At 32.8% G+C, this 13127-nt stretch overlaps 4 protein-coding genes across 4 annotated transcripts; 3 read left to right on the forward strand and 1 right to left on the reverse strand.

The window, feature by feature from the left end:
* Window positions 1-231: 231 nt before the first annotated feature.
* On the reverse strand, window positions 232-3232 carry BX664DRAFT_287488 (uncharacterized protein). Its single transcript, XM_051541745.1, has 7 exons — window positions 3010-3232; window positions 2853-2936; window positions 2105-2721; window positions 1467-1977; window positions 1130-1381; window positions 968-1051; window positions 232-848 (listed from the first exon to the last, which is right to left on the reverse strand). The coding sequence occupies exons 1-7, from the start codon at window positions 3077-3079 to the stop codon at window positions 415-417; spliced, it is 2052 nt and encodes a 683-aa protein (XP_051396125.1). The 5' UTR covers window positions 3080-3232; the 3' UTR covers window positions 232-414.
* Window positions 3233-4274: 1042 nt separating this feature from the next.
* On the forward strand, window positions 4275-5078 carry BX664DRAFT_369559 (uncharacterized protein; the record flags this gene model as incomplete). The annotated part of the gene is made up of 3 exons (XM_051548618.1): window positions 4275-4607; window positions 4714-4832; window positions 4928-5078. The coding sequence occupies 3 exons, from the start codon at window positions 4275-4277 to the stop codon at window positions 5076-5078; spliced, it is 603 nt and encodes a 200-aa protein (XP_051396126.1).
* A 2020-nt stretch (window positions 5079-7098) lies between these two features.
* BX664DRAFT_287490 (uncharacterized protein) lies at window positions 7099-11072 on the forward strand. Its single transcript, XM_051541746.1, has 8 exons — window positions 7099-7344; window positions 7411-7660; window positions 7741-7768; window positions 8160-8342; window positions 8422-8726; window positions 8841-9804; window positions 10111-10494; window positions 10792-11072. Exons 1-8 carry the CDS (start codon window positions 7214-7216, stop codon window positions 11049-11051), a joined length of 2505 nt encoding a protein of 834 aa, XP_051396127.1. The 5' UTR covers window positions 7099-7213; the 3' UTR covers window positions 11052-11072.
* A 1272-nt stretch (window positions 11073-12344) lies between these two features.
* Window positions 12345-12999, forward strand: BX664DRAFT_353715 (uncharacterized protein; the record flags this gene model as incomplete). The annotated part of the gene is made up of 2 exons (XM_051547710.1): window positions 12345-12531; window positions 12959-12999. The coding sequence occupies 2 exons, from the start codon at window positions 12345-12347 to the stop codon at window positions 12997-12999; spliced, it is 228 nt and encodes a 75-aa protein (XP_051396128.1).
* Window positions 13000-13127: the final 128 nt, after the last annotated feature.

Genomic DNA, 13127 nt, shown 5'->3' on the forward strand with positions numbered 1-13127 from the left:
GGAAAAATAAAAGCTGGGTTGACCTCTCTCTCTCTCTCTCTCACATTCACTATTCTCTTTGAACCAATAAGCCACAAGGCTCATGCGGTATTTAAAATCCTGGTTTGTGGATCAACTTTCCAACTTAATCAGCATTTTTCAATAAAAACTGTTGAGACTAACTGAACGAGATCAATGATAATTCATCTTCCATCATACATCATCTTCGTTCCATCGTTAGTTTAAAATTTTATAATATCATTTTTACTTTGTAGTAATTTTTTATTCTATTTTTTCTAATATGTATAGATAAAATCAAACTAAAGCTAATAAAGAAAAATAAACTACAACATATACTATATAAAAGGGAAAGGGGATATGATTGATAAAAAAGGGAAATGATGTAATATTTGTTTCAGAGAGATCCATTTTTTTTTATAACTTGGCCTTTTCAGGTTGATTGCTGAGAGATTCATACATGGCAGCAATTTCGGCTTCATAACGTTTCTTGGCTTGAGGACGCTTGACCTTGAAGGTAGGAGTCAAAAGATCATTTTCCATACTGAAAGGCTCGGTTTCCAAATAGAAGGCCTTGGCAAGTTCAAAACCATGTAAGCCAGCTTTCTTACCCACATTGGTCAATTGGTTCAATACTAACTTGTTAACTTCAGGATGCTTGCATAATTCTGCATAAGACAAGTTTTGTTTACCGAGCTTGGGGGATTTGGCAGCAACAAAGGCAGGTAAAGCTTCTGGATCAGGGACAAGGATAGCCACCAAAGAGCTTTGTAAGGAATCACCATGAACAAATACTTGTGCTACTAATGCATCCTTTGCATAAACGTTTTCAATCTTTTCAGGAGCAATATCTATAATATGACAAAAAAAAAAAAGAAAAAAAGATGTGAGATGATTTTTTTAATCACTGATTTCTCTATGCTTCCTTTTTTTCCTTCAACAACACTTTTAATAAAAATTGTCTACTTACATTCACCTTGAGCCAATTTGAAGATATTCTTCTTACGATCAATGATTACCAAACAACCACGTTCATTGATCACACCAATATCACCTAAAACAAGTAAAAAAAAAAAATAGAAGATGAGCAAGTGGATAGGTAGAATGAGATTTGAATTGTATTTATACTCACCAGTATGGAACCATCCTTCTTCATCAATAGCTTCACGAGTCTTTTCTTCTTCCTTAAAGTAACCCAAGAAGACGTTAGGACCACGTACACAGATTTCACCACGAGGATAAGGATCAGTAGATAAGTAGTTCATTTCAGGAACATCCACCAATTTAATTTCATTAGAAGGGAAGGGAGCACCCAAATGGCCAGCTTGATATTCACCTTCATAATGAGAAGCAGTAGCAGCAGTAGTTTCAGTGGCACCATAACCTAAAGTACAGAACAGCGATAAAAAAAAAAAGTAAACAAATGAGATACAACAAGATCCTGTTTTTTTTTTTTTTTTGATTCTTACCTTCACGAATGTCACAACACAAAGCAATACGAAGGAATTGCATAATATCTTTACCAATAGGAGCAGAACCAGTGACCATAACACGCATATTTCCACCCAAAGCTTGTTTTACTTTGTTGAATAATAAACGATCCCAAACAGGATGAGTGAAACCCTTTTGATTAGCAAGATTTTCCAATTTGACAGCAACACCACGACGAGCAAGAGCACCCACCATACCAGGAGCATTGATAGTGGAAGCAGCAATCTTGGCATAAATACGATTCAAAAGACGAGGGACAGCAGCCATAAAAGTAGGTTTGAGTTCTTGAATATCATCCACCAAAGTGGTCATATCACCAGCAAAGTAACCAATACGACTACCAAATGCGATAGCCAAAGTATCGGTCACTTTACCGAAAATGTGAGCAAGAGGAAGGAAAGAAATGCTGACATCATCTGGACTGCCATCAACATTATAGTAACTACCTGAGACAGCAGAAACGAAATTGCGGTGGGACAACATAGCACCCTAAATTGGAGAAAATAAAGTTTAGTTTGTGATTCATCTTAATCCCGGTTCCGATAGATACAAAATATATCTGCACGTGAAGTTTCCATCGTTCTCTTTTTTTTTTAAAAAAAAAAATATAATTTACCTTTGGATTACCAGTAGTACCACTTGTATACATCAAACAAGCCAAATCATCTGGTTGAGGTAAGTTGATAGAGCGACGGTTCTTCTTACCAGCAGCTTCCAAAGTAGCCATATCAGTCAAAAGGACATTCTTTTCATCTGCCCAAGCCTTGATGATAGCACTTTTTGACACGGATCCAGGAACAACCTTAACACCATCATCAATACTATCCAAAGAGATAATTGCCTTGAGTTTAGGTAACTTTTCTTTGATCTTGAGAAGGTCAGCAATATGATCACCAGAGCAAACAACGATTTCCAATTCTGAGTGGTTAACAACGTATTCCACAGCATCAGGACCAAGGGTATCATAAAGAGCAACAGTGAACATACTATAAGCAGCACAAGCCATATCAGTAATGAACCATTCAGGACGGTTTACAGACCAAATACCGAGAGGAATACTTTTGGTACGAGGGTCATTCAAAGTATGATTGATCAAATTCATTAAACCAGATCCAAAGTTGATAATGCGGTGATTAACTTGACGGTAAGTTTCCCAAACGTAAGGACCATGTTTACCTGAAGCATTCACAGAACGATGACCCAAACAAGGACGATCTTTAGAAATCTTGTAACCTTAAGCAAAAAAAAAAAAAAAAAAGAGAGAGAGAGAGAGTTAGTTTTCGTTAAGTTGAATTGTCTATATCTATCTGTCTATGAATATTTTTTTTTCTTTTCTTTTCTTTTATGATAAATATATAACATACCATGTTGGAAGATATCATACATAGTATGTACCTTGGGAGAAAATCTTTCTACTAGTTCAGTACGCACAGCATTACGATAAATACCTAAAGGTACAAAAAAAAAAAGGTATATAAATATTAGACTATTACTTTTCTTTCCCATCAGTTAGTTTCTTACCAGTTTGTCCAGGTTTTCTAGAGTTAGGTACTTCGTAAGTTTGCTTATCCAAGTTAATCTTGTTCACCATTGTTTCAGAATATATATAAAAAAATTTGGAAAAGATAAAAAAAAAAAAGTGAAAAGAAAAAGAAAAAGAAACAAATAAAAACAGGTCGAAAAGAAAAAGGTGAAATAAAATTTCGGAGACCTAATAAAAAAAATAATAGGCTACATGAATTTGGCATCAGTCATCAACAACAACAAAAAAAAAAAAAAAAATGCGGGGAGATTACAACCACCGCTGCCAATCTTACCTTTATATATAATATAAAACAAATTGAAAAAAAAGAAATAGTAACAGAAAATGGATGATAATAATCATAAATAGATGATAATTAAAATCTTTTTATTATATTATATGAGTATACAATAATTCTTTAGTAAATAAAATGATATGTATACTATCTATTGGTAATATGAAAAAAAAAAAAAATGATGATGCAGGCACACTTTAAAATGATTGGATGACGGTTAAAACATTTTACAGGAACCAATGATGGTATTCGGGAAAATAAATTTCATTTACTGCTGACATAAAGGTGATTGTTTTATGGAATATCAATTCAAGCTTTTTCTTCTCCTTTATATTTAATAATTATTTTGATTGAACGAAATAGACTTTATATATATATATATATAATTTGTGAATTCATCTATCTTTTTACCTAAAAACCCGAAACTGGGCCATAATCAGAATTTTTTTTTATTACTATATTGGTTTCTTCAAAAATCATTTTAGTTTAACTATTCTATTTATTGATGATCAAATCTAAAGGAGGTCAGAAAAAAACAGTATTTTGATGATTTTATTAAAAGTACTTATGCCGAATAAGAATTAAAAAAAAAAATTAAAACTCCCTGGTTGAAATAAAGATGAATCCATAAAAATAAAAATAAAAAAAAAGGGATCGTATGGCTCAATCGACAATCTAAACTTGCATAAATCTTATTTTTAACGTGGATCACTCTATTGTACTCCTAACAGTTTAGTTTTTTATAAGAAAATCAATTTACTCTGATTACTTTTCTTTTTTTTTTATTTGTTTGTTTGCTTGTTCTATTTTTTTTTTCAACTCTTATTCTATTAACTTGACTTCTCTAACGTGTCCGTACTATTGATATATCTATATAAACCATGTTTTTTTTATTATTTCTCAATATCTTTTTTTTTATTTTTTTTTTTTATTTTTTACTAAATAAATATAAATTTAAAACAAATCATTATGTCTCATCATCCATCATCACAACGTGGTTCACCTTTTGGTGATTATGATCCTTACTATGGAGGTGGAGGATATTATGGTCGTGGTGACAGAGCAAGCGATTTTTCATTGTTTATGATGGATCCTAATGTTAAAATGTACTGGGTTGCCTTCTTCTCCTTACTTGCTTATTGGGGTTTAGTATGGTTCCTTCGTCATGTCTTTGGTGATGGACACTATTCATCAGGAGTCAATACAAGAACAACTGAAGATGGTGTTGCTGTTCCTCAAAATACCGATGCTACTGGAGGATATCGTGGTTGGATTCAACGACCTGGTACTTCTAATGCCCATGTATGCTTAAAAAAAAAAAATAGAAAAAATGTACTTTTTTTAATCTTTTGTCTTTTTTTTTATTATTATTATTATTATTCTTACTGTTAATTGTTGATGGTAACAGAATAGATTGACACGCGCATCTCAAGTACTAGGTGATCTTATTTTGATGTTGTTATCTGTATTGGTATTAAATACCATTGGTCAAAGCCGTACAAGAATTGTGATGATTTTAACTTGGGTGTAAGTTTCTATTTTTTTTTTTTTTCAATTCAGCAATGATGATGACGATAGTAAACCTTGTATTTTTTATTATTATTATTTTGGGTTTAACTTAGATTCTTTGGATTTGCTGTATTTTGGTCCATTTTCGAAGCTGCCAAAGAAAGTCATGTAGCACGTTTCCTTTTTGGGATGATCTTTTATGGTATTGTCTTGGCTATCGGTATTCTTTCCTTTACTCATGGTTTCCATGGATTTTTTGACTGAATAAGTTAACTTTCTACAAATCATCGTTACTAGTAATTATAAATTACCATCATCATACTAATATTTCCAACAACTAATCCATCAAATGAATAATCCATAATGGTTTCCAACTTTTGATCTATATGTAATGTTTATTATAATAGCTATTCCTATCCTATCTTATTCTATTATTATATTTTATTCTGCTATATTTTATTCAACTATATTCTATTCTATTATATTCTATTCTACATTATATTCTATTCTACATTATATTCTATTCTACTATATTCTATTCTGCTATTCTGATAATAAATATAAAACATAATCCATCCTAAACATAATCCATCCTAAACATAATCCATCCTAAACATAATCCATCCTAAACATAATCCATCCTAAACATAATCCATCCTAAACATAATCCATCCTAAACATAATCCATCCTAAACATAATCCATCCTAAACATAATCTATCCTAAACATAATCCATCCTAAAGCGTAATCCATCCTAAAGCGTAATCCATCCTGAATGTAATCCACCCTGAAAGTAATCCATTCTACAACAGAACCCATCATAGCCCCAGTCCATTCAAAGTCGAATACATCCTAAATAGAGACCACCTTGTCGTATACTAATCATAGGTGCAATAAAATCAATGAGACAGCAATCATTTATCATTAAATAATATCGATTCATCTTTTCTTACCTTTTCAAAATACTTTTCCCGCTCGAATATACTTGTATAATCCAGTTTGTCAGAATACATTCTATTGTAAGAAGCGCGAACTTGAAGATATTCTAAATAATTAGTATAAAAGTTTTCCACTACCAAGCTAACATTGCATACACTCCTTCCTTACATTTCACAACTTCCTCTTTTCTCTCATCTTAATATGTAGATAATATTCTAATTGATAATATTGAGAATGAGCTCAGAAAAAAAAAAAAAAAGTGAAAAAAAAGAAAGAAAAGAATAAAAAAAAAAAAAAAAAAAGAAAAAAAAGAAACCGGAAAAGAGAATAAAAAGGCAGGACCGAAGTAAGAGCGAACACTAAGCGGAAGTCGAACTAAAATGTTTGAAGGAGAAATCCAAAATTGGTAGACGAGTTGTCGGTTCTCTGTGAAACTAAAAGTTTTTTTAGAAAAATAAGATTTCTCTGTACACAACAATAGAATATTAGTAACCAACACAAACCCAACAAAAAAAAAAAAAGACCATTTTTTCCATTTCCTTTTTGTACTGTACTTATTAGCAATACATAATATCCTGTGATAGGTAACACCTTACTTCACCAAATATGGGTTCTCAATTTCTCTTTTCGTAAAACTTGTTAACATGATTACCTACTTTACTACATAAGCAAACCTTTTTTCTTACATGGAAATGACAAATGCGACTAATCAAACTTTTTCCATAAAAAAAAAAAAAGAGAGATCGTATTGTTGTTATTGGTGCTGCTTTTACTGTTGAGTAAAAAAAATAAAATAAAAGTCTTTTAGATAACCGACTAGCAAATGATAATGGATGATTCCTCATGACAGAACAATGCGAACACTAAAATGGCAGTTATCGATTTGGCACATGCAAGAAGGAATGTTACACAAATTACCATGGACAAGACTTTTATTGAACGTATGATTTTTTTTTTTCTGTTGTCTCTCTTTTTCTATTAAATCATCTTATTCTTCTTTTCTTTTTTTCATAAGATCAAATAATCTTAATCTAAATTCTAAAATCATTCAAAATATTAAAAAAAAAAGAAACAAAAATAGATAAAACTGAGATTATGAAAGTTGATCGTTCCGGTGATATCAGGACAATAGGTTGTGTTACCTTAAAAATATAGGTCAACGGTAATAGACGACATGTAACATTAGATCTCCGTTATTATATATTCACTTGTCTCTCTTTTTTAACGCTTTGCACCGAAAAAGTTTTTTTTTTTTTATTATTATTATATTATTTCTTTTATATCATTCACATTTCTTTTTTTCCCTCTTTCTTTTCCCTTTTTTTTTTTTTTTTTTTTTTTGCTCCTTGATTTTAATTAGATCACTATTTTTCATTCATACCGGATCATCACGTCTACTCTTACCGATAAAAAAAAAAAAAAACTATTTATATTCGACAAATCGATAGCTTCAGTTCGTTATGGGAGCTATTGCCATACAAAGATTCAATGGTGGCATCATCTTCGTTAGTTTCATTATTTCTGTCATTGGTGCTATGACTACTTTGGAATTATTGACAAGACGAACTCATATACAAGGCAGATATAATTGGTAGGTATCATATTTTATTACATATTGTGATTTTAATTATTTTTATTATTTTTATATATATCAAAGGTATCTGTTATTATCAGCCGCACTTGCAATGGGTAGTGTTGGTATATGGTCGATGCATTTTATTGGAAATAACAGTTTGACCTTGGTGTTTCCAAATCATACTCAACCTTATCAATTGGCCTATTCTGGAGGATATACTTTTGCTAGTTTGGTTGTCGCTATTGCCTGCATGTTTGTATCTTTTTCCTTTGTTGGTGTAACGGAACATGTTCAAACATATCGTATCATTCTTAGTGGCATCCTGGCTGGGGTAAAATATCATCTTTTTATCTCGATGATCATTATTAAATTAAATAAACTAACTCATCACCTTTATTTTTTTTTCAATAGTCTGGAATTGCTACAATGCACTATTTAGGTAAGATTTATGCTTTTTTTTTTATTAACGTTAGCATTTGTCCATACGTTCAATCATCTATACATTCAATCATCCATACATTCAATCGTTCATACATTCAATCGTTCATACATTCAATCATCCATACATTCAATCATCCATACATTCAATCATCTGTACATTCAATCATCTGTACATTCAATCATCTGTACATTCAATCATCTGTATATTCAATCATCTGTACATTCAATCATCCCATCATCTCATCATCTCATCACCTCATCATCCTGTCATCCCATCATCCGTGTATTCAATCATCCATGCATTCCATCACCCTTCTTGAATCATCGTTTATTATTCGATCATCTATCATTCTCATCCATTTGTTATAATTTATATTACACTGTTGTAGGGCAATTCGCGATTGAATATTTTCAAGTAGTTTACAACCCCCCTTATGTTGTTGGTGCTGTTATTATTGCATGTACCGCTGTCACGGCTGCTCTATGGATCTTCTTCAAATTAAGAGAACAATGGATGAATCAATGGTACAAACGTCTTGGTTGTGCAATCATCATGGGAGTTGCTGTCTGTGGTAAACAAATCAATTCACTATACGTCTTTTTTTTTTTTTTTTTAGAAATATACTTCTCACTGACCTTTTTTTTTTCTAGGTATGCATTACACTGCTATGGCAGGGACTGAATATTATGCTGATGATAATGGTAGTCCTCCTCCTACACCATTGCTGCCCACACCTGCATTGATTGGTGTGATTTGTGCTATTGTGGTTATTGCTTGTATATCCTTATTCTATATTGGTGTCAAATGTAGTATGAGACGACTGGCAGAAAATTCAGAAAAAGCCAAAAGACGTTTGGTTGTGGATTTGGTCTTGTTCGATGGAAGTGGACGAATCATGGTGGATATTGGTGGTCTATTACCAAGTAGAGAAGTGTTATCTGACATTCAATTCAAAGTAAGCATGGAAAAACTCTTTTCCCTCTTCACCTACAAGGAAAAAGCGCGACTAATAAAAAAAAAAATCTTTTTCTTTTCTTTCTCTTTTTTTTTTTTTTTTTTTTTTCCTAAGACTACTCGTCAAGAATTCTCTTCTACACATCCTCTTTTTGTTCGTTTATTTCAAGTCGTCACACAATGGTCTACAATACCCACTCTGGAAGACTACGAACGTACCTCACACTCTGGTGAATTCAACACTGCTGAACGTCGTTTCCACGAAGCTACTTCAAGTCTAATGGAATCCTTACATCTTAATGATGCTTCTGAACTTGGTCTCCTATACGAATCAGTTATCGAAACACACACCATTCATCGACTTAGTTTATTCCAACAGAAACGACTTGCCATGAAACAGGGTCTCAAAAATTTTAAAAGTAGTTTTATCTCTAGTCAAGTCGATGATAATGCTACTGATTATGACGACGAATATTCACTCTCGGAAACAGCTCCTACAACTTCTTGTAGTAACTCATGGAAACCTGAATCAAAGAAAACTTCGTTCGATCAAGCAAACGTTATGGAATCAAAAGTATTGGGTAAAAAGAAGGTATCATCATCCACTGTTCGCCTTGAATACAAACGACACTCTTCTACTCAACAGTTCCACTCGACAGAACCATCCAGGGTTGAAGGTGATGAAGAACGACATATTGTGCTTGTACGTCAACTTACTTCTGATAAAGATATCCATCGATTTATGGCTCAAGGTTACCGGTTTGCAGGTCCTACTTTTATCTCCAAAATTATGGCTGACAAATTGCACGTTCCCAATGAATATTTACTGAACCACTTCCGTGATATGATGCTATTGGCTCAAAGTTCTCTTCGACTCACTGGTGATACTTCTCCTCGTGTTCTGGTTGGTCTTATGGGTCTTATAGATGAAGGTCAAACTTATGACAATGTACAAATGGTGGTAGACAAGAAAAGTCGGTATGGTATTCCTATTGTGGATTTGACTTATAAGGATACTGGTGAAATTGTACGACAATTATCAGCGGATGACAAACAATGTTTATCACATACATTTCAAGGTCAACCTTTACAACATGTAGCCGATATCGACAAGTACATCGACTTGCAACCTTGCACTAACTTGATCATGGGTCGCTCTTCAACTAACAGCGCACAAACTTTGGGAGGTCCTCATTCGATTGCATCATCAGCAGGCATCAGTACAGCGACAACCGTGAAAACAAATGGATCAACCGTAGGATCAGCTTTGGATCAAGAATTGAACAATATGCATCATCAACGTCAATATCATCACCAACAGAAAAGCATATCTTCGATCACATCACCAATGTCTCAGTCTTCAACTCTCGTCAATCCAACAGTAGATACTACAATGAAGAGTCATCGATTTGCAAGAGCACTTGAATTGGCGAGTCAACGATTAATTCAAGTCACTGGAACCAATGGAATGCATTTAGGTCTCTATGGTGCTGTTTTACAAGCTGAAGTATTGGATATTCCAGCCTTTGCTCTCACAACTGGTCCTTGTAGTTTGATACTTTTCCGAATATGTTTGCGTACACCTGGAACGATAGCGGCGATTCAACAACATGCATCAATTGAACCTATTCGATGTATACCATCTTTACTTGGAGTACCTCTTGCCTATGCCATCACCCAACGAGCTGCGGATCAATACCAAAAATCAACATCAAAATTCAGCTGGGGTACAGAGCTCCAACAACAAATGCTTTATGGAAATTTCGCTCGTCCACACAACAGTACCTCGTATCACTATCAACAACAGCAACAACAACAACAACAACAACAACAACAGCAACAACTGATCAACAACAATATCGGTAGAAACGGTATGGTAAACGATCTTGGTTTGAACAATGAAACATCCAACAATGACAACAATCTCTACAAACGCTATTACATGAGTCACAGTCGACATAACAGCAATGATAACGGTGTTGCCGAAAATAGTCCTCAATATACCCATATCAAGATCACCATCAACAACAATAGAGACAATGATATAAATAGTGATCAAGAGGAAGGTAACCAACCAGGATCATTGGCGTATCTTCCAGATATCATGACATCATTACCTCCGCCACCAAGAGTCAAGCGTAGCAGGCAACCTACCACTTTGGACACTACGAATAACAAATCATCAACATCACCTGCCGCCACTCTCTCGACAAAATATCAATCGATGAACGAAATGGAATCCACTTTGAATATCTTATCAGCAAAGGATCGGTTTATATGGTTGGACCAAGTGCTTGTCGAATGCTTGCATTCCATTTCATCTTGATACTATTTAGGATACTAGTTATTTTTTTTTTTTTTTTTTTTTTAGTATAGGCATTTTTTTTTATTCCCTCATGTCATCCCAAGTCCATTCCATTCCTTTTTTTTTTTTTTTTAGAATTCATTTGATATATCCATTCATCTCATATTCTCTCTATCTCATTTTTATGAAACTCTCTTTATCATCATCTGTTACTTCCATTATTATTGATTACTCCTCCATAGTTATCTTTGTATTTTTTTTTCTATAAATAAAGCGTTATGTTTATATATGTATTATTGGTTTGAATTTATAATCATCACCATTGTCCTTAATTAGTCAATATCATAACAACATCCTTCATTAATCAACAACCATTTTTATCAACTAAATCGATCTGCTGCTGCGTAAAAAAAAAAAAAAAAAAAAAAAAAAAAGAGAAAAGTCATCGGGGAAGTGCCACCGAATAGAAACGAAAGGGCTCATAGATTGAAGGAAGGGCCACCAAAAAAAAAAAAAAACTTTATTTTAGGCTCATGATCAAATAGATCTCTACCCGCGCAATTCTGAATGGTTCCTTTTTTTCCAGTAGATCAAAGCCTAAATTCCTTTTTTTCCTTGCTCTCCTTTTTTTTTTTTTTTTTTTTGCTTGGCTACGTGACCAAATCCAAATCATTGTTGCATCATGATTACGCAGTTGTGGCGAGTGATGATTGTCTTTTTCTAAGAATATACCATCTATGTAGAATACATCCATAGATAAATGTACACATACATATATATAGATATATACGTATATCCTTATACAGAGTATTTTTTTATTATTAGAAATGATTTCTTTTTTTTTTTTTTTTTTTTTGCATGAAGACTAAGAAATAAAGGCTTGAAAAAAAAAGTATACCATTATTAGATCCTTCCAGAACATTAACACTTGAAAAAAAAAGGGTATCGTTAATAGTTCCGCTCAAAAGACGCCACTTTCATATTTGGGCTTGCCACTGCGGGGGAATGATCAAACTGTTTTTGTCACACGAACAGGGTCTTTAATTACCAATTATATCCTTCTTGACAATCCTACAATCCGATAGGTTAAAAATAACCCATCAATAGACAACTGTATATAAAGCAACATGCATCTGTGAATGATGTTGATATTTCTTTTCATTATTATTATTATTATTCATTTTCAGTTTTTATCATCTACATTTTATATATAGTAAACATTTGATCATCGATCAACATACATCAATCAATTTCGCATAAATCACCATCTTTTTTTTTTTTTTTTGCATTTTATATACTAAATATCATTTAATCATGGCTTCTTGGATGTATTACGCTGGATCAAGATGGCACGCTTTCGATCCTTCTTCTCAATTACAATTAGAAAAGATTTGGTTTTCTTCGGGTGAAGGTTGGGTCAATGCATCCATTGGTCAAGCTTACTATCGAGCTCTACAAAACTCTTTGTACTGTGGTGGATACTACTATGATATTCGTCGTTGTTAATAATTGAACTCTTCTTTTTTGATCATTCATTCATTTTCTGTTTTTGATTCATGTTTATGTTATGGTGATGATATCCTTTGTTACTGTTGGTAATCAAGTCATTTTCCATCCTTTTATTTATTCGTCATGTCTATATATACTTCATCATGTTTAGTTCATGTCACTACGTTCATGACGTTATATGTCCTTTTTTTTTCTTTTTTTTCTTTTGCATATTCACTTTCTATTTTACCCCATTAACCTATTTTATGAATCCCCCCTTTTTTTTTTTGTTCCTGAAATTACTAGACTTTTTTTTTCTGTTTTCATCTATATCATCAATAAAGTGTACCTTTTTTCTTTCTTTTTTTATTTTATACTATATAAGCTTAAGCCAATATCATCTCCCTTTTGTATTACCTCTGACTGTCAATTGATTCCAGTGAATAGTAATGACTACGGCGTGGCACCATCGGAATTATAGAAGAGATACCTCATACGCATTTATTATGAAATTCTGGAACCATAAGAGCCCAATGAAAAAATTCCACTTGTCATCGAGACCTTTGTTAGAAAAATCATCATCATCATGATATGAAGAAAAAAAAAAAA

The sequence above is a fragment of the Halteromyces radiatus genome (genome assembly GCF_025201355.1).
Source record: "Halteromyces radiatus strain CBS 162.75 chromosome Unknown BX664scaffold_11, whole genome shotgun sequence".
Classification (NCBI taxonomy): domain Eukaryota; kingdom Fungi; phylum Mucoromycota; class Mucoromycetes; order Mucorales; family Cunninghamellaceae; genus Halteromyces; species Halteromyces radiatus.